Here is a 22,436-nt window from a genome sequence, read left to right as displayed (position 1 = left end):
AGTCTCTCTCTCCGTCATTTGCCTCCTCATCTATTTCTCCATCTACCTGGTGTACAATTTCTTATATTTATGAGTGAGATAGAGGGGAAAGAAGGGAATTTTGTTTTTCCAATTTTTTTTGCCCTTTCTTTCTCCCTCTTCACTCTTCCTTCTTCTCTTTTCACCAAACCATATCATTCCTGTCATTCCCTCCTTTGCATTTCACATCAAAATGCTGCTCGTCAGGTCATCATACCCCATCCTACGCCTCTTTCTGTGTCTAAAGTCTGATGATTAATGATCTTGGATGATTTTTTTTTCAAAGACAACTAAAAAACTCCTCATGAATGACTATTTTTTCCCCCCCTTTTCCTTCTCTTTTGGTCCCCTCCACACCCATTTCTTTTGCATCACACTCTTGCGGGATTCTTAATTGTTACTCTAGGTAGGTTCAATATCGTTTAGTGTCTGTCTATCTGTCTGTCTGTGTGTATTTGTGTGTGCTTTACGTATACATAAAACACACATTAACACACACATGCACTCGCACACTAAACTACGCCTAAAGGATGAGCGTTCAGTGAGTCGACATCGGTCTGGTCTCGCATCCTTCTCCTCATCTGTCCTCATCATCATGGCCAAGTGCGCCCATTTTTAATTGTTGTCTTTGAGAAATCTTTTTTTTTTTTATCTGTACACATGTCATGATTTAATAATAAAAAAATCTTTATATATATTTATTTGTTTAGTAACACATTTGTAACACATTTGAAATGGAAAAAAATGAGTTTGCAGTCTCACTGGTGTAATTTTATTGACTTTGACAGCCGAATTTTGGCAAAGTTTGGGATATTTGTCCTAAAAGGAATGATATTCTTTTCACATGATCTGCTGAGCTGCATTCAAAGTTTGGCGCTAATGGCCATCTCAAGTCATTAATAGTGTATCCCATTTCATGCTTGATTTTGTGCTTATTTTGATTCTGCCAGTCCATCAGCAGCCATTAGTACTTTTACTGCCTCCCTGCCCCTTCCCATCCCACACACACACACACACACACACACACACACACACCAACGCACACAGACACACAATCTTCCCTCTTCAGCATGTTTTCAGTTTTCCTCCCTCTTTTACCCAAATCTCTCCATTTTCTTTTATTCCCCGCTTTCATTCTCACTCCCTTTCGGGCCAACAGAGACCGGTTACCATTAGCTGGATGTTGATCAGTGGATTCAGCGGGTAATTCCTCGCTGTGGATTTAAGGTGTAATAGACAGCAGGTCTTTAGATAGAGACAGACTGATAGACAGATTAAAATAGGTAGAACTTCACGCGCCATTTCATCACTACCTTCCTCTTTTCCTCTGTCACATTTGTCCCCTTTCCCTCTGTGTTTTGTTTGACGCTACGTCTCTACTTCTCACCGCCACACCTTTTTTGGGAGAGCTGCTTTAAAGCGTTACCACTGCTAGTCTATTCTCAATTAGCCCATATACACATGGACATTTAACTGAAAATTGCCTGTGCACTCAGCCGTAAGGTGAAAAATTTTGCCTACTAGCATAGGCCCACACCAACTACTTTAGTCTCACCGCCCACCCCCTTCTTATGGACTGATAAAGAGGCTTAATGAATCCCTCTTTCTTGATTGTTCTGAGAGTGGGATGTCGTCATGAAGGAATATGAAGGACCGCTCGTTTTGCTCTGTCTTTGCTTTTGTGTCTCAACTCTGCTCCTCTGTAAAACATCTCCACTACAGTCTATAAATTATGTGTTACAGAAAAGAGTTAATTAGGTGAGTAGTGAATTAATAAAGCACTCACTTCTTCTTTGCAAGTGAGCGTATGCACATGCATGAAAAGAAGGTGTGTACCCTAAATACGTGTGCAAGAGCACAGCTGACGGAGCAAGAGTGTGCATGCGTTTGTGTACATTCGGAAGTCTGCATGAAGCTGGTGGAAATGTATTCTGCATGAACTTTCATCTGCAGGTGATGGCTGTTTTTGTATTTTCCACCACAGTTGCTTGCACGGTTTCACCTTTCGTCGTCGCTCTGTGACTAATTGGTTGTTTATCCACTTAAAAAAAAAAAGTCTGTATAATTGAGATTACATCTTCAAGAATTTCACACTCTCACACGTTCAGCTGCATTTCGGAGCACAAAATATCCCTCACTCATGCACTATTTCTAACGCGCAGAATGAAGCTTATACCAGGTGACTCACTCAGTTAGTCCAGTGCAGCGTGCAGGTGCATGGATTTACATCTGTTCATTACTATTCTCTCATTCCTTATTGTGCGCCTAAGCTGGTGGAGGTGCGTTAGCCAGTGCCAAACTGATGTCATCCTCCTCCTGTGTTACCTTTCTTCTTCTTGTTTCCTCCCCAGTGGGTCTGCGACAGATCGTTGACAGTGAATAAATCACAGACCTAATATCACTCATACACCAGCTTTGCTCTAATTGACTCTTCAGCAGGACTTTATTGAGTACAGTGCACACTAAAGGCGATGCAAAAGACTGTATGCTGGGAATTAGGCTATAAAGTCCCATTTCAAATTAAAATGGTTAGGTAAATAATACTAATATTTAACAAAGTTAGGAACTGCTTCACAGGAAGAAATTTATAAGCTTTAAAAAAACTCCTGGAAAAAAACAGAAAGGCAAATAATGAAAAATAAAAGAACATTGCTACCTTTTAAACATCCATGAAAGCTTTTCCATAAAAATGTTTTAAGAAGAGATTTAAAAGACAGTAAAGAAGTTCCCTTTTTGACCTCAAAGGTCGGACTGTGCCACAGTTTGGCAGCTCTGACAGCAAGCACCTGCTGACCTTTGTCTACTAGCAGAAACTTTGGGATAACCAGCAGATCGCCCTGTATACGCCCTGCCCTATGTAACAGGTTAATAAGCCCTTAATGTGCTTCAGATGAAAGATGTATGATCAGTGAGATTTTAAAATCAATACAAAGTGAGAATTTGCCTGTACTCAAGTAATGTGTTTATATTCTTGATGCCAGTTAGCTGTTAAAAAGTAAAAACAGAATAAATATCCTAAAAATGATTAAAATGCACCATTAGACAAAAGAGAGCAAAAGTGAACTGAGTCTGTAGGTAAGAATAACTACAGGATAACAATAACTAAATAATAAGAGTCACACCTTTTAATGATCTCCTATTAATGTAATCTGTTTTGTGTCAGTATGAAAACAGTTTCTAGGCATTTCTCATAAGCAGCTGTAAAATAGAACATGATTTTTAGGCAGTCTTCATACATGATGTTGGACGTTCTCTATATAGACCAAAGTACTGGGCCACACATTACACCAGCCAGTTGGTCATAGAAGCCAAAGCCATGAAGCTCCCGGCGCCCAGTTTTTGTGCTGATGTTAATGAGTGTTGGCGACTTTTACGCACTGCTCTGTAACCTGGCACGGTCTAAGTCCTAAAGCCTTCACCTTTGCAATAATATATCTAACAGCTGATTGTGGGATATCTAGGAGGGATGAAATTTTAAAAACTGACAAAGTTTCCATGCTATCACAGTACCACGCTCAAACTCGGAGAGCTCGTTTAAAATTCTTTCACATATGTTTGTACAGGCAGGCTGGCCATGTGCTTGATTTAAACATCAGTGGCAACTGGGCTGAAAACACCTGAATTCAGATGTGTGGTTCAATACTTTGGTCCGTTAATGCTGTACATGAAAAACACAAAATCACCATTTAAAAACAAACTAATTTCACATGCCATAAAACAAGTAATCAGTTAGCCGCTGTTCATTTTGAGTAATATTGAGTTACGTATACATAACCATAAAAGCATTCACATTTACATCCATAAAATGGCTCTCTGGGATTGCATAATTCAATATTTTGAGAAGCTGTTGGTTCATAGCGAGGATACTAAATGAATAAACAAATAAGCCTTGTCCAGTTGTTTAATGCAAAAGGTTTATGTAAGGATGTACCGCATTATTCTACGAGTCAAGCCATCAGAATCATATTAATGCCACTATGAGAGTCAGAGATAATTAGAAGGAGTCAGAGAGAAAGATGGATTTTTGTAAATAAAATTTGTTGAATGAATAATTCATTTCACTGCCAGACGGGATTAAAATTCTACACATGCACATATCCTCTGACAGTTTTCCTAAGGGCTAAACTCTGTGTACCTACATATCCTGCATCTACTTCAAGATGCAATAAATACGCACATGTTGCCAGAAATAGGCATATCCCATCTTATGAGCGTGTGCCAGTAAAGATCTGTTAAAGGATGAAAAACTAGACATAGCATACATTAGTCAGGCTACAGCTTAGATATTTTTAATACTGATGGATCATTACATCATTTTATACCACCACAAGGGAACTTAGTGATTTGAGACTGCGACCATGTGCAATGAATTTGCAGGTTTCTTGCCTTTGTAATGGTTATGCATAGATGGGGACCAGTTACTGTCCTCGATGCATCAAGACAGAGTTAGTCTGCTATTAGTCTGTAAATTAATAAGGTCAAATTGGGAATTTGACCTTATTAATGTGCAACATGTTTGTGATCAGTTGACTGTGATGAATCTCAAATGCGCAGCTATCTGCATACACAGCAATGCACATTAACTCCTTACATTCAGAGTTGAGCTCTAACCTCAGAGAGATAAAACAGAAATTTAAAAATTCCTCCGCAAACTGTGGTGGGCTGCGAATCTTTGGAGACAGGTTGCCTCCGCAGTCACCTTTCAATCTAAAGTGGTTGCCCAGATGATGAGGATGTTGCGTGCTCGATGTTTGGGTGACCTTGTCTTTGGTTGCAACTGGGAACCGCTGATTTTTCCAGGTCACAAGCTGGTGGTCATCTAATGTGACCAAGCCATCACAGAGCATGAGACTGATGCGCTGCAGCAACTCTGGTCCTTAGTGGAGCTTTTACACGATACACAAAAACATTTTGCAATTTTGAATTGCAGTCCGTTAAAACTTAATCAGTGTTTTGAAGTTTGTCAGTGGTGGCCGGTGAATCTTATTCAATTTTTTTATGCGATGTCCGACCCAGAGTGAGGAAAAACCATTTAATTCAGCTTACAAACCAAATGTAACATTCATTTAATATATGAATGTACAATTAATGCCAACATTAAAAAGAAGTTCACGTAGTTCTGTATAAAAAAACAACTCACCGTGAACATTTAACTATGATTTCTAACACTTCTTAAACACTTCCTTGTAAAAAATAACTTACTTTCAAAGTTATTTGTACATATTAAGTAAAATGTTCCTGTAGTGTGTAAATAATAATTAGTTGCTCTGCTTGTTCTTTCGTAGAATAATGCACAGTGCTGTTAATTTCCTCCCATAAATGTTTCATGTCTCTAACAGCCTAGGCTTTATCCGTTCCCGCTGTTTTAAAAAGCAAGCACGGAAAGGTAAATAATGCATCTGCATGGCTGCATCCAACTTTTGCTGCACCAGTTAGAAGTCCTGCGTATATACTGTGTTTTTCAACCTGCTGTCTGATGATGACGTCCACTTGTTTTTTACTTGTACCTTCTTCTCCCCTTTAAGACACCACGTAGGAGTCCAAAAGATCAGCTGACGATGATTTAGGGTCGAATTAAAATCCACAACCTGAGTCACAATGCTGCGCCCAAATTTAGCCTAGCCTCAATACAAAGCCTGTCACTTCGACTCTTTAATCTCCACCTTCTGTGTTCTCTCTCCCTGATTTTGTTCTTGATTGTATCTCTGCCACTTTGGCCTTTCTTTCAAAGTTTGGTCCCTCTATGCCACTACTCTTAGTCCACTTGCAGAATAAGTTACGCCTCTAGTAGTTCGCCCAAAGAGCGTTGTCCTAGATACCTCAAAGCCAATCCTGCTTTTTATTTTTATATTTTTATTCATAGAAACAATAGCAAAATCAACAAAATAGATAAAGGTAAAGGCATGCAATATCTGAAGCTTATAATCTGCATGACAATGTCGCTGTTTAATGAATGCAGGACAGGACAAGCAGAAAGTCAGAGCTCTCTGGTTCAAAAGAACTTTAGCCCTAATTTTATTTTCACCATTGATGCAAACGACAGGGAGGTAATACAGAGAGAGAGAGAGAGACAGAGAGCTGCCTGGCATGAGGAGAGAGCCCAAACAACCAGATCACACTTTTTTAACTTAAATGACCCTGATAGTGTTGAGAATTTAAGCTGTCATCCCTGAAAGGATATCATCTTTCAGTAATGTATGCAGATGTATGTCTTCAGACTCATGGGAAAGACAAAGTAGGGGTGATTTGCAGGATTTTTATCCCTGAGACTGGTTTAGATCATTAAGGTTAGGAAAGTTTGGATTTATTTATTTATTTATTTCCTGAAGCAGGCTGGATGATTCCTGTGATCAGCTGTTCATGTGCCAAATTACATCACAATTAAAAACACACCTTTCAGATTTTCATGTATTTTGAAACTGGGGTTGTTTTTTGGTTGGATACCTTGAATGTAAATGGCGCTGTCTCTAAAGCACTTTAGGTCAGCTTCTGTTGTTTAAATATGCTAAAAATAAAATAGACGTGACAGTCAACATAAAAAGGTTTAAACATTTTTCATACTGCATGTCTGAGGTCTATTTTTTCAACACAATTCAACAGGCATACTGAAGTTAGAGGATAGAAACAAAGTATCGATCCTATTGTGCTAGTATCGGTCTGACACCTATACCAGCGTTGTTTTCAGTACTGTCGATATTTGGGTTGATCCTCCCACCTTTAGCCTACGCTGCTTTACTCTGTCGGCCCTGGAAGATCTGTGTAAAAACAGGGAACAAACAAGTTGAAAAACAATCATTTAATTTGCACATAGATTTAAGGATTCTGCACATTTGAAAAACAATAAATTGATCAAAAATCAATAATGACACTTTTAACCATGAAGGGGAATCACACCAGAGACTTTTTAAGCTTAAAGCCAAAAGTACTGTCCTGCTCCCATAAAACTCCCAGAAGCCCATTGAATTCTTTACAACAGCCACTTGTTTTGTGCACTGACCTGAGCACATAGTGGAATAAATATCTATAGCTATAAAATATTAGAGTCTTGAGGATTTCAGTCACACTCTACTAGCCAACTCCTGTTTTTGAATATTTTAAATTCAGCATTTGCTTTTTAAGCTGTCTTCTTCATGCCTATCCCCACTGGTGTAATGTGCATCATGTGACATGTGATAAATTGAGGGCTGCAATTCTGAAATGATCAGACATAAACAGTCGCAATCTGAAACAGTAACAGATGAAAACCAGGATGTGGATGTATAATCTCCTAGTGTGCTCTGTGTTGGTATATATTCTGGCGGAAGAAAGTAATTTTTTAGCATATCTTTCCAAAAAATCGTACCTAAAAAAATCAGTGTTGCATTGATTCATTAATTTAATAACGAGCCTTAAAGCCAGCGTGTTTATTGAGTACAGGCAGACCTTATAAAGGCCTGAGAAGGAAAAAAAACTACCAAAAGTATCTCCTGTGAAAAAACAACAACAACAACAATGTAACAACATTCAGCACATTCAGATTGCAGTGAAAAGGGCATGTAGACACAGCGGCTTGACTGAGTTAAGCCTTGACCTCAGAGGCAATTGACTTGTGTACACAGTGGCTTTCTGCCATCCGCAGCCTTACTCGGCCATCTGACTCTTTCCTTGTCTCTTTCAGACGAGGAGCGGGCCGGCAAGCTGAGGATCATGACTGGCTAAATTAAGCAAAGGCACAGAGCGACAGAAGAAGGAATAGAGGGAAGCAGGAGAAGAAGAAAAAGACGAAGAGTACGCGCACATATACACACACTGCTGCTCATCTCCTCATCTCCACGGCAACAGTATTCACACACTTGCAGACTTGAGGAAGGAGACCTGCATCACCAACTTTGGAGGAAGAGGAAAGACAATCAGATGGAAAAAGACGAATGAAAGTCCGCCCGTTCGACACTCTCCGTTCGCCATCATTCGGCTTTTCTTCCCCATAAGAGTGCTGACATTTTGAGTTGATGATCCGTTTTTAAATTCCTCTAAAACGCTCAGTGAAAAGCATTTTTCAGCCAGTTTGGATCTGGTTCTTTGCAGATTAGACTTTTTGTTCTTGGTTTTTTAAACCTTCCTGCTCTCCCCCACCCCACCACCACCATCACCACTACCACTACCCCCTCACACTGATAACAGCCCAAGCGTCACCCCTCTCCACCCATCAAGCACAACTCTGCTCATCCCTCAGCCTGCTAGACCTCACTTTTCAGCCCTCCGCGTGTGCCTTCGTCTGTCCACCATCCCTTCATCCGAGGCTATGAGAGGAGGAGTCGAATCCCAGATCACTCCATCATGCCAGTTCTGAAGAGTAGAGAGGAGATCCGGGCTGGCAATGTTCAAGGTAGGCCAGTGATTTAAGTAATTGGGGCTGTGCATATGTGTCCATGGGTATCGCTTAAAACTTCACCCCAAATTACATCTTTGATAAGCCGGGGAATCAGAAAATGGTGAATAAAATCTCTATCGCAGCAGCTCAGCGGAGTCTAAGGTGACACACACAAATATAAACGACGTGCAATTTAAAATGACATTTAGCAGCCATGCAAATGCAGATTCTTTCTATTTCAGAGGCTGCAAATGGGTGGCATTTCCCACTGAAAATTGACTTAGATTGCCTTGTTTTTCTCACATTTCACAGCTTTTACTACTTTAATCAACTTAATGAACTTTCACATGTACTGTAACATCTGAAACGCTGCCACCACTGTGACCGCTGATATCCGGCAGTTGCGATTAACTCAACCCTTATTTAACCTTCTTAGAAACTGCCCTCGTTCATGATAATTTCAGGTCATGTAAACTACGAGAGGAGGTGGAAATAATGGCTTAATGGCCGCTTTGTGAAATATGAAGGATTTCCTTCATGGTTTGATCGGGTCAAACTAAATGTATTTTTCCGTATAGTTAAAAAAAAGGTCTGATAATAAAACACTGCACATTTTTCATGCAGTTTAAATAAATCTTCAGTTCTATTCATGCACATTGCTTAACAAAAGGCCTGTTTTAGAGGGTAAGTCACTTTCTGTGGCCATGTTTATTTTCAGTAAGAGTGAGCAATCACAAGAAACAGAAGAAACAAAACATTTATAGTGCAAAAGGAAAAAAAGTACAAATTGCGTGTGTGTGGTTTTTTTTTGTTTTTGTCACTTGTTCTTTCTCGTGGTGCTTTGTGAGGGAGCTCGGTGTTGAGATAAGGGATAACGAGACACTAGCTTCAATAAGCACATCAAAACGAGGAGTTGTGCCGCTTTACGAGGGAAAACAGGTCTAGACAATAGTGACTGCATAAAGCAACAGAGTGGAGGAAGCTGGAGCCGATTTTATTGCTGAGCTCGTGCTCCTGGCAGCCGCTCAGGAGTTCGACCGATGAAAGGCATATTTAAAAGTTGGAGGGGCGCAGAAAGACAATGGAACAAGGTGTCTGAGAGGCTGCAAGTAAAATAAGCCTTTAAAGGAGAATTTGCATGGCTTTCATTAGCAACAGAGCGCACCGTTAGATCAGGGGAAAGTGCGTTCGTGTCTTCCTCGACAGTTTTGAAACAGAATATGTGCAAAATCCTTTGTTCTGTCACTGCGTCCGGCTCCTGCCAGCAGAGCAGCTCTAGGATTTGTCTCCTGGTGGCATCGCGGATTAGATTCTTGGCCGGATTGGTGTTTAGCAACGGGTGAGGCCAGTTTACGCTCCCAAATCTTTGAACTAATTTGCGCTCGCCGGCTCACAGGAGTCTGATGTAACTATCTGATTATGATGCACGTCTTTGCCGAAGCGTGACTTGGAGGAGGTGTGACAGCTGGTGTGTCCCTCCCTCGCAAAACACAACAGCTTCAACAATGTACCGGCTGTATTCTGCTCACTTATTAACATATGCTGTTCAGGCTCCGCGGTGTCCAAATTCCTGCCCACAGTATTTCAATCAAAACTTCGTTTTCCATTTCAACACTCTGATTTTCCGTTATGATGACAGCGAGCAGGAGAGGGGTTAAGGCGTGGCAGACAAAAAAGAAAAAGGAAGAAAAACAGGCAAAGATCCAGGCGCAGGCGCCAAATCCTGAGGGAGCTTCACTGACACTGGATGAAGGAGGCAGCTTTGTAGACAGATGTACCTCGGAGTGCATAAGCAGCAAGGCCTTGGAGGGGTGTGCGTTGTTGTTGCGCCGCTGTGATGCTGCGTGTTTTTCCGGAGGGCGGGTTGGGCAGAGAGGATTACTGGATCTGAGTACTGGCTCTCTTGTCAGGCGGGAAGCGTGGCCCTTAGTTTGATCGGTGAACCGTGAACGGAGTGGCAGCAGTGAACTGCCATGACGGTACCGAGCCGAGATCTTGATGCTGGAGCTCAGAGACAGCCGGCTGAGTCAGTTTTGGACGCGAGCCTCATGTGACCAGCTTTACAAATGTTGATTGAGTCGTCGAAGGATTACAGGTGCTGAGCAGCCTGGTGTTTATTGCTTACCCAGAGCCAGAGAGAGAGAGAGGGAGAGGCAGAAGTGCAAAGCAGCTAAGGTGCAGAAATTCCTCATCCACCCATGCATTTGTGGGGTTCTTCCTTCGTGTATAATGATAAAAAAAAAAAAACCTCTGAAAAGATGCTCTTCACTCAGTCGCCAGTTCACAGCTGAAATCTGGATTCTTCCATGTGTATCCTGTTCGGTATTTTTTTTTCTGCTTCCATGCTTCCAATTAGTTTGCCTGGCACGCAGGTCCTCACAGCATCTTACTGTGTTAATATTTCAGGTAAATACAACAGTCCCGCCTGAAGGTAGAACTGACGCAACACCTAACAGCTCTGACACCTTATTAGAAACCAGATTGAACAGATAAGACGTGCTGCCACGTTATCAGTTTGAATGCATTTCAGTGCAGCCCCCTTCCACCGTGCTTATCGACGACCGGTGGGCTGACGAACGACAGCTTTAGATCCAAGTTTCATCAACTTTGAAACCAACAATTTAACATTCGCACTCACTCCACGCAGCGGTTGACCCGCTCAGTGCAGGTGAGAAACCCTCAGAGCGTAGCCATGTGAATTTCTAATAGTAATTGTACCTCCTCTCTTGAGATGACGGCCAGCTCTTCACTTCACCTTCAAGTGAGGCCCTTCAGAGCTGATTAGGTAGGACGACATGTAGCGAAAGCTCTTTAGTCTGACTTTCCTTCTAAATTACGCTGTAGGAGTAACATTGTTCTGTTCTGGTTGCGGCACCTCTGCTCGCTCGCTTGATCGACGGTACGAGTAGCTGTACGGGAGTTGCCTTTTTACGGTCAACAAACAGCCTAATTTTTCATTGTTATGCAGAGCGACTGGTTCCTCGCGTCATCTCTCAGGTGATTTGTTGTTCTTTTTATTTATTCGTCAGAATTTGTAAAGTCCCTGGGCCGACCCACTGAGCAGTTTCCCGGTAATTAGGTGTCTAAATGGTAGACAAACAGTGAGGTTAAAATTGCTTTTTGTTGGTGTAAAAGTGATGTCAAACTCACACCCAGCTGCTGTTTTGTCATCGCATCAAAAAGAAATCTTGCAACAGGGAACAAAGAGAGAGAAGCTTAGGTGAGACTCATGTCTGTGACACATGAACTGTGAAGTCATACTTTCTAATATTTAGCACACAGCAGGCTACTGTTAAAAAACACTTCAGCGTGTCTTAGGTGAGGGTGCTGCTTGCATCGAGTACAGGAGGCAAGAATCAGAATGTTCTTCTACTAAAAAATATTTGGAAATAATTTTAGGTAAATGAGCCAAACTGGATGAGCTACTCGGCTGTCACGCGGGTTCCTTCAGAGCTGCTTTAATTCTTTATGGCACAGATTCAAATAAGTGCTCAGAGAGTTTGAGCCATGTTGACACGATAGCATCTCACAGTTACTGCAGATGTGTCAGCCGCACCATGATGTGAATCTCCCACTTCACCAATTCCCAAAGGTGGTCTACTGAACTGTGATCTGGTGAGATGATTTGAGCCTTGTGACACGATGCTTTCCTGCTGGAATCAGCGATCAGAAGATGAGTGCACTGTGGTCACAAAGGTTTGGACATGGTCAGCAACAGTACGCAGGCAGGCTGTGGCGTTTAAATGATGCTCAGTTGGTACTAAAGGGCCCAAAGGTATGCCGAGAAATTAGACGACCTGACAGCAGGCGATGCTGAGTGAACAGCAGCCTCACTTTCTGTTCATGGGGGACAGGAATGACACCCGGTCTTCTGCTGCTGTAGCACATCTCCTTCAAGGTCTGACAGGTTTCAGAGATGCTCTTCTGCATACCTTGGTTGCAACAAGTGGTTATTTAAGTTCCTGTTTCTATCAGCTCAAATCCATTCTCTAGCAAACAAGAGAAATATATACAAATATGAGAGAAAACAAGAGACATTGTCACCCCATAATAAGAACCCATTGTGTTGAGGTTCTGATTATATGCGCTGTCAACCAGATGTTACTTTTACATCCAATAAATTTCATTTATTGGTCTTTATCTGCGCATATAAGCTCTTAGCCCAGAAACCATCTGGCTGTGAGAATCAGCTTTTAGATAACCAGCTATTTCACATCTTTATCGAGCATCTTTTGATATTTACGGCTGTATTGGTGTTACATCATTTGTAATGCCTGGCCTAACCTGTGCTACATCTAGCTTTGGCAACATAAAATGGCAATTTAAATGTGTTTACCGCAACATACGGGGTTCATATTTATACGTGTTTGTGTGGCATGTAAATTAAGCGATGAATAATTAAACTGCCCGGGCCAAAAGTGGTCTGTATTTAGCTGGAGAAATAGCATAGCAATAGAAAACAATGGCAGCCCAGCGTAGAACTTTGTCATTTGGACAGTCAGTTGGACTTTTATACATTTACATGATAAAAAAAATAAAAGATAGATTAAAATGGTGATTGGTGGTTCATACAGACAGTGTGATAACACAAAGTGTACACGCAATCTCATTTTTATTAGAGAGTGAGAGAAACCCAAGATGCCTCTTCTACCTCTCCTCTTCAGTACCTAGTCATGTGTGACTGCGAGAGAAGGAGGAAGAGCTAAGAATAGAGAAAAGGGGGCCCGATGCTGTGATGCCGCCGCTACCCACGTTCTGTAACTGAGCGTGCTCTCGACACCATTTCTGCTGGCCTGTTTGTGCAGGCTCTGCTCACCATATACACTGCAGCTACCTCAGTGGAAATACTTTTCTTTTCGTCAAGGTATCAGATGCAGAAGTTCAGCTAGAAATGGCTCTTTCATCCTTCCTGTGTTCGATAATAACACGATCTGACTGTCACACATGGAGAGATTTAATCAGAAACAGTCACTCTTTATGTCATGCCAAGGGGAGCCTGTTTGAAGCTCCTCCACCGACAGGCAGGGACTAGAGCGAGAGGCTTTTTTAATCGGTTTTCTTTTTAAAACACAGATAGAAGCGACTGAAACAAAAGACAAGATCTGGCACCGAGGGCCGAGGTGCAGAGACAAGTAGAACTGATGGAGGGTTAGATAGCAGAATAAGATTGAGTCATATTTGATGATATTGTCCTCAAAAGGCTCACAAGAAAGAGACACCGGGACTCCCGAGAAATCACGTTGTGCAGATGACTTCGCTAAGAGGGGATTATAAGGCGATAATTATGTTTTCAAAGAGGGAGATGATGAAAGATAGAGAAGGAACAAATATATTAGAATCAAAAGAAGAAATAGGTTTGTGTGATGGCACTCATCAGAACACAAAACTTGCTGCCAGATGGCTAATTTATTTACAGATATGCTAGAAACACCACCTGCTGGATAAGAAAGTAACATAGTTTCCATCTTCTGTAAGGTAAAATCTGGATTTTACTGCAGGGCTTGCTGTGCCGTGCCGTCTTGTTTATATTTAGCAGTGTTAACAGCAGGTGGTATCTACTTGCCAAACCTGTTCAAAGTGTCAGTGAATCTGTCTCCATTTGACCCTCAGTGGGGGCAACTTGTCAATTAATTAGCCGTGACTTGAGACCGAGAGTGGGTTTGAAGCGCAGACAGCTGCAGGAATGAGGAGGAAAATGCCCCCGCTCAAATACAGAGCCGAACAAGAAGCAGCGAGATGTACTTATTGGGGAAGGAGCTGCGGCTGTCAGCGTTTTTTCTTCTTCTTCTCCCCTTAATGAAGCTGTGGAACAGGTGATCAGTGAGACAGAGAGGAGGATTAAAGGTAGAGTTAACCTCTCGGGAGGGTAAACTGGAAGGTGAGCGCTTCTGCGAGATTTAGGTCTAAGTGTAGGAGTGTGTGTGAGCCAAGCGCAGAGGGCAGATCACATCCTCAGTGTATAAAAGATTTCAATTTGCCCCTCCCGACATTTGTTGCAATCAGTCATCAAATGCCTCCAAGAGCTGAAAGAAAGCTCTCACATTAATATTCAAACTAGAAAACGCACTGATGTTTCCTGAAAACCTCCAGCAACAGCAGCCGTGCACGCCTGCGATGCACTCACAGGTGAACTTCACGGGTAAAACACTGACCTGATGTTATGATTCACTGAAGAGAACATTGGAGATCCAAGTGCAGGGCTCCGTAGGCCAAATAATTCAACAAAAAAAACCCCCAAAACAATCTTTTAGCATTCATTACATACTTTTATTTAACCAGGAAGCCCCATTAAGCTGAGATTTCCTGACAAAGCGAAACATGGCCAAGGTAGCAGCCATACAAACGCAATACATTTTACAAATGCCACAGATACAACATAAAATGCAAGCTCTACAACATGATATACAATACACAAATACCCGCAACAAAGAAACACAAGTTGCCTTTCAGGAAAAAACCACAAGTCTCCTTCACCACATTCTGGGTGATGCTTTTAGATTCAGCAATAGAGTTTTTCCCACATCTGTTGAAACCCTCAGCCCATCAAAAACCATCCATTTGGAGGAGAATAGCAGGAAAATATTGGAGCTGAGACATAACAAAGGCTCAGAAGTAAACTGGAAGTACACCCAGTATCGCTTTACAGATACTATTTTTATTTAAAACCAGTTTCCTGTTTCCTGAGAGTTTTCAGTAAAGGCCAACCCAAATAATGGAGAATGTACTGGTGGGAAGGTTTTTAACAGAAAAATACTATGTGTGTACACTTTCAGTGGATTTACCCTCAGATATAACAATTCTAAAATCATCAACCCTGATTGCTGATTGCACTTACTGTAATGTACTCAGTCGACAGTGTTTACAAGAAAAGTTTAATCCAAAGAGTCCAGGAATGCACAGCGGACCATCGTGACACAAAGCAGATGACAAAGGGAAAGACAGGACTGTGCAGCGTACACACTCAGAGATGACTGTGGATGAGACGCAGATGAAAGCAGTTCAGCTCATCTATTAGACGTAGGTGGATCAATCTAAATATCGATAGTATTGATAACAATGCTGACAGTGATATTGGATTGATACTAGCATGATAGCATCGATAAATTGTTACTGAACAAAGTCCATCAGGTTCAGTAGCCCACTGAATTGTGCTAAATAAATTGTTCCTTTTAAAATGAAAGAAATATACGTGTTTTGACTGTCACCTCTGTTTTATTTATTGCCTATAGCACAGTTAAGCAGAAGCTGACCCAGAGGGATTCAAAGACAGACACATTTACATTCAAGGTCACCAAAAAAATCCAGGTTCAAAATACATCACACAAGTGATGATGGTTCATCTCATAAACCATGACACACTGCTCTGCCCTGCATAAACTGGCGTTATAGGCTTAAGGTATCAGCATCGGTACTGGTATCTGCAATTCCCTGCATTTACTTGATACTGATTGATACTAAAATGTGCAGTATGGCACAGCACTATGAACTATACGATGACAAAAGGTGGGAAAAGAACAGGACGTGAAACCAAAACCTTCAAAGCAAAACAGGAAGTAACAGACTGGGATATTTTGGAAAATGCAGCTTTTTCTTAGCTTTTTGGATTTTCATCTACACATAAATTGTGTTTTAGGTCAATGAAAATGGAGCTTTTGAAAAAATAAAAGACTCCAAAAAGGACTTTTAAGATGAAGATTTTCAGAAACTCTATATAATCCAAGAAACCCAAAATAAAGATTTTGTTGTACAAGGTGCACACTTTATCTGTTCTTTTCTTCACATCGGCCTGTGTTGTTGTTTATAGGCTTCTGATAAGCCAGACGTTTTTTAGTGTTCTGATTATATTACCTGTTTGTTTGATATGCTCTCGTGCATTCATGTAGACTAGATTAAAAATCTCTCATTTAAAAAATAACCGTATACGTGTGGATGCAGCCTGACACTAAACAGCGTGTGGATGTGGTAAATATAAAATATAAAGTGGTAAATATAAAACCACTGTGTTACAGCTGGTCACAGTAAAGCCTTGGCGGTACTGCATGGAGGTTATTTACCTCTAAGATATGTTGTTAAGCTTACTGGGTTTTAATTAAATACACACATGTTCACAGTTGGAATACGTTTTATTAAAAAGCCACCATGTAGTTGTAGTTATTCTTAAAAAACAGCCCCACAGAAATAGAATGTTTCATCCTTACAGGAGATACTGTACGCAGACTGTGAAGACCATTTTTAAACAAAGAGGAGCTGATTAGAAATTACCAACAGTTTGATTAACTGATGGGTTTTTTCCCTCTGTAAAAATGCCCATTATGAGATAGTCTCTCAGTTGTGGGGATTTGCTGCTCAGTTTTAATTTAACTGTAAGCCTAATATCATTGGATTATGAGTTGTTTGGACAGCAATTTGAAGAAAACTTGCAGATCAGTTAGTAATAAAAATAACTGTTGCCCTAGTTGGATAAATCCCCTAAAGCCGTTTCACTGTGTAATCACGACAATCTCAAACTAAACTGAAACAACAGAAACGGAACCTTTTAAAGAATAAATATATAATATATTAATACTGAACACCATAATCTTCTAATACTGCAAATATCTGCTATCCACATTTAAGCGTAACACTTCATGCGGTGCTCATGTGTTAATCTGAATGTTTCAGCTGTTTCAGCATTGTGCAGCTTGTCTGTATGCAGTGTCCTCATCATTAGCAGCTCTGTCACTGTGTTGTCACGTTTTAAGGAATAAGCTTGTCTGTCTCTGCTGGATCTGCAGAACTCCACAGTCTTTTCTTCTGTCTGTGGCCAAGATTTTTAATGACTGTACTTCAGAAACTCTGGTTAGATAATCACAAAAAAACAAGCAAAACAGTGTTGTCTGGCAGGTTCAGAGTCACAAGCTTTGTCCTTCTGATTTTCTTTCGATGGAAAGTCAAAACTCTTTTAGAGATGCTAAAATGTGTTTTATGTAGAAACCCCCCCCCCCCCCAAATCATTGGCTCAAACACATTAAATTTGTCAGGTCTTTATTTGAATTTCCACCTTTTGCCACGTGCAAGGGAGAAAACAAAACAGAAACACACCATAGCCCTCGGTGTGACACGTGCATCCGCACACTGAGGAAAACTTGGCCAGAGGTTGGAGCAGATGTTTTCTGGATGTTATTTGAATGGTGACCAGCTGACAGAGCTGAGAGGTTTGGTGCCGAGCGTTTAGACTCGCTCTAAGACACATCAAGGACATTTTTTCCTGTAATATTTGTTATCAGTGGTTGACAGTCTGGGTATTATATTTGCACAACAGCTCAGTAAATCCAACAAAATGACTTGTCTTCTTGGCACAGAGAGGGCAGACCAGCTGCCGATGCTGGAGGAGGTATGACGATGTGTAGTAGAGGAATTCAAAGGTCTGTGGCCTCAGGTAATTAAGGGGAATTATAAAACAGACAGAGTGGATAGCCACTGAGTTATTTTATCTACTCCCTTGATGCCACAGGCTTGCTATCAAATCCTCAAGAGAGCTGTAGCTGTTCAACACTCAGATTGTGCCACCAGAGAAGCAGTTGAGACCAAAATTGCTTGTGGATGGAAAACTACGGTATCATGTTTCTGCTTTTCAGAAAGGCCACTAAAAGAAACCTGCGAAAATACATTTCAGCCGAGGTTGAAAACATAGTGTGAGTGGCTTTTTATACACTGTGCTGTGGGTAGCACATTGTATCAGAGTGAGTTACAAGACCCTTTTTAAAAAGAAAAAGAAAAAACAGTGTGCACTGTAGGCTATTGTACCATTACATACATATTGCAGAAGCATGCACCGACGAAACAGAGGACTGCTGTGGCAGTGTAACCTCAGTGGAATAAATGGCTTCAATGAGGTAATGAAGACCTCAGGGGATAGATGGATCCTGCCTCAACCCTGTGTTTGTCATCGTCCCTTTGCCTGAGTGTGTATATTCTGTTGTCCGCGTGTGCGCACTCTCTGTCCCAGTCAGTTTATTTGCCTCTGATGAAGAGACCATATAATGTTGTTTCGAGGGCTGAGGCAGCTTCAGTACAACAGTAGAGATCCACAGTGCGTCTCGTTATAAGTGCAATTAGCAGGGAGAGGATTCTCGACCAAACTAAAGTGCACTTAATGAAACACCCAAGACCCTCTTCAATAAGGCAGTGATTTTTCTCTGCCATTCTGGCCCGTATGCAACGCAGTGCGCAAGGTGACAGATTAGTCGGTAGGGAAGAAGTCTTAAGATTACTTAAACAGATTTTACTCCTCTCTTCTTTCCAACGTTCCTTAGGTTCATTGAAGTTTGTGGAGATTCACATTTGGAAAGCTGTCTTGAGCATTTCAAGTGGTTTGAGGTCTGGACTTTCCAGTACGTTCATTCTTTTGTTTTCCAGCCATTCTGTTGCAGTATGCTGTGCTTGGCATCACTATCCTGTTGCATGACCATTTTCAGCCAAGCTTTAACTGCCGGACAGATGGTGTCACATTTGACTCTAGAATACTTTGGTATACAAAGGAGTTTGGGGTTGGACTCAGTGACAGCAAGGTGCACAGGTCCCGTGGCTGCAAAACAAGCCCAGATCATCACCTCACCGGCACTGTGCTTAACAGCTGCTGTGAGGTGTTTGTGCAGATATGGTTTTTGCAGAAGTCTTGTGTTCAGTTGCACCTTTGCAATCCTAAACTTTGCTGCTATGTTATTTTCAGAGAGAGAAGCCTTTCTCCTGGTAACCCTTCCAAATAAGCCATACATGTGCAGTCTCTTTCTAACTGTTCTGCCATGAACTTTAACATTTCATATGCTAACTGAGGCCTATGGAGTCTGTGAAGTGGCTCTCAAGGTTTTTTGCAATTCCTCTGAGGATTGCAGGGTTTGACCTTGTGGTAGGTTTCCTGGGACATCGACGCCTGGGAAGATGTTTCTAACTATACAAAGATTACAAATTGAAATAGTGTTATAAGCCTTCTGAGATTGATGGGTGGTTACAATTGCTACTAACTACCAAAACCGCTTTTGCTGCTTTCATGGAGGTCCTCACATTTGCTGATGATCAGGTAATCAAGTGCATTTGACTAGCAGCACCTTGGTGTTACTGACCCTCTCGTTTGTGAAGGCGTACTTAGATTTCACACACTGCTTCTGCTTCTTGGCTTAGGTATAATAGGCCATATTTTGTTGTTCATCTGAGGTTGTATTTTACAAACTGAAAGAGAAACATTTATTTTTATTGCTTTAATATGTAAAACCTTAGAACTTTCAGAGGGTCTACTTTCTTTTTCAAAACTATATATCTTTTTATCTGCTTTCTCTCAGCCTCTCTCATCCCACTCAGTGACTAAATTAAAATCTTGAAGCATCCAAAGTGTCAGCATGATTCAGTGCAAGAGGCTATTTATCTAATGGTCAATGCATTCCTGATATGAGGCAAAAACCAATTAACAAGTGCGATGTGGTTTATATGGTTTATTCCTTACAGACCCTCCGCTGTAATTTAAAAGAACACACGCATATCCACACAGCTGTAGCTGTTGACGTTTTTCTTTAGTCTTTAAATCACCATCCCACAGCCTTAAATACTCATTTGAGGACCAAATTATTATTTGTGTTTAGTATTCGTCCACAGCTGGAAATAGTTCACGCAAATAAACAATTTGCTCATGTTTGAGAAATATTGGCTGAAAAATGAAAGGATCGGGCTGTTTTAATAAGGTCTTTCGTCTTTTAAAAAGATGTTTAGATTCCTGTTTAAGAGGGGTGAATAATATTTAGGAAAATGTAAACGGGAGTGGCACAGATAGAGCAGGGTGGGGAAGCGTTTAAAGATGGACCGAGGCATATTTGGTTCTGGTCATTTGATTTCACGGTGAACAAAAGCAGCTTAGTCTGTATCTTTTTATCCAGTTATGACTGTAACAGTACAGTGGGGAGGCAGGGTATTTTGCTGCTAACAGCCAGGCCTCGCTGACAGTTGACTTTGTGAGACTTTGTGAGAGTGAATTGAATAATTATAGAGGATGTAAATAGAACTTTTGTTAGCTTCCACCACCTCTGCAGGAGAGTCATTATAGCTGCATGATGTCTGATTACCTGAGTGAATACAACGGTATCACATGAGTCTGACTGACACATCACTTTTTGGTGAAATACAAGCTGTTCCATGGAGCACGCGTCTTTTCCATCTATGAAACAGCTCATGAGTCAGTTTTCTAATTCTGTTAAAAATAAAAAGGGTTACATCCTAAAGAGCTGTGACATCGAAACGCCGAAAACGACTGTCCTCAAAATGAAAGTGAGAGTGAGTGCTCAAAACCCATTTTCAGAATTTCACTTCAATGTGTCGTTTAGCAGCTTAATAAATAACAAAAATTATGTCAGCAAAAAGTTAAAATAAATTAAAATACATATTATGTCACCAGCACATGAATGGAAGTATTGGGCTAAAACGTAAGATCAATAGGTACTTTCACTGTGGTCCCCAGTCACACAAGCTTGGAGATCGGTCAGTGACTGCCTGGCAACGACTGGTCGCTAGGCAAAAATGCCTGGCAGGAGGTTGCTTGGTGTCACTTGGTGACACTGGTCGCACAGAGGTTTCCTCCTTTCAAGTGCATTAGGTGGATTTTGCATGGAAGTAAAACACTCACCAACTACTTGCTATGCGGCTATGAAGGGTTCAACATTTACCTTGAATAAAGCATGACCAGAATTATTGCCAAACTTGCAAGCTCAATCTCTGGGTGACCAACTGGTTATGGTAGCTACTTATAGCAATGCAATCAGAGTCAGGAAGTTTCCCTCCTATTTTTATTCTAGTGTGACCAAGGTATTGTAACGATAATCTAATTACCGTTTTTGCAATAGTAAACCCTTACTTTACTTATTACTTAAAAAAAGTAATCAGATTACAGTAACGCGTTACTGCCCATCTCTGGTTACCAGCTGTCAGCTACGTAAAAAAGGATCCTGGTGTAGAAAGTAATATTAAATAAATTCTAACAACAGCTTATTAAGCTTAAACGTGCTGCTGTTGTTTATCCGCTGGTTTCCTCTTTCTGGTGTAAAGTGGGCCAAAAACAAACAAGAGAGGCGAGAGTCGCGACAGAAAAGCCGATCAGCTGATCATTGATCAGTGTCATGATTGAAGTAGCAACAGGAGAGGGAGGGGGAGAGAGGCAGTCGCTCCATGTATCGGTTGTTAAGCTTAACGTGTAAATGCTTTACAAACATTCAGAGATGAACTTACACACTTGCTTTACTTCTCTCTTGGATAATTTTTTCAGAGATGAAATGCCGGTTTGGTAGCGAGGCTCCAAATGCTCAACCAGACCGCCAACAGGTCTAGTACTCCAAAGCCGCTCTATCATGTTACGCATGCTGCCCCGACCTGCTAAGGTTATCAGCTGAGTTGCGCCATGTGGCAAGTTTTGTGAGGTGCTTTTGTGATATTTAATGGATTGGATTACAGTTTTTATTTCTCTCCTATATCTGATCCAGTAATTTAGGTCAGTATCAGACCGATACCGATACGTAATATCGGATCGGTCCATCTCTATTTTAAACTAGCTTCCTTCTGTGATTTTAAGGCCCCTTTGGACATTGAGATATAGTACGCGAGACAGTTGCTGATTTGCTCCTGTGTGGCTGAAAAACCAGTCTCCCAATCTCCACCAGCTAATAGAGTACAGTTTTGAATTATTGATGCTGTGTTGGAGTTACGACAATAAGCAGAAATGTCAAACATTGTCACCTGCTGCTGCGTCTCACCGAGGGAAATCCAGACCTTTAAATTAAATAAAAACCCTCAACGCTGAGATTTTTTTTCCGCTGTTGGACTGTCGGCTCATACTGTGTGTATTCCTCGAAGTCAAGTAGTTTTCTAATTCACCAAAGCGTCGAGTTTAGTGCAATTTGATATTACTTATAAGTCATGTCTGATGCAGCGTGTGCTTCAGCTCGGATGAGAAAAGTACCACTCTTACCTTTAACTGACCACCCACTGAATGTAAATGGGCTCCTTAATAGATATGCCTGTCAGCTTATGTTATCCACAATGCCTTTCAGTC

The 22,436-nt window shown here is 41.2% G+C and overlaps 1 protein-coding gene across 5 annotated transcripts in view; it reads left to right on the top strand.

Moving 5' to 3' along the window:
• The window catches only part of grin2bb (glutamate receptor, ionotropic, N-methyl D-aspartate 2B, genome duplicate b), a 151,338-nt gene that overhangs the window by 369 nt on the left and 128,533 nt on the right, over positions 1-22,436 (top strand). For 3 of the 5 annotated variants that reach the window (XM_085277079.1, XM_085277082.1, XM_085277076.1), the window contains exon 2: positions 7,676-8,383. In XM_085277079.1, the coding sequence (XP_085133205.1) occupies positions 8,375-8,383 (9 nt within the window). In that variant the 5' untranslated portion in view covers positions 7,676-8,374. Of the gene's footprint in view, positions 1-6; positions 425-1,761; positions 1,777-7,675; positions 8,384-22,436 lie in introns of those variants that run through there. The other 2 variants (XM_085277077.1, XM_085277078.1) reach the window with 2 other exon arrangements.

The sequence above is a fragment of the Mchenga conophoros genome, linkage group LG6 (assembly GCF_057382185.1).
Source record: "Mchenga conophoros isolate Kocher_MC1m ecotype Shallow Benthic linkage group LG6, M_conophoros_male_GT1.1, whole genome shotgun sequence".
Classification (NCBI taxonomy): domain Eukaryota; kingdom Metazoa; phylum Chordata; class Actinopteri; order Cichliformes; family Cichlidae; genus Mchenga; species Mchenga conophoros.
Note: the sequence above shows the minus strand (reverse complement) of the source record. Positions and strands in the feature narration are given on the sequence as shown.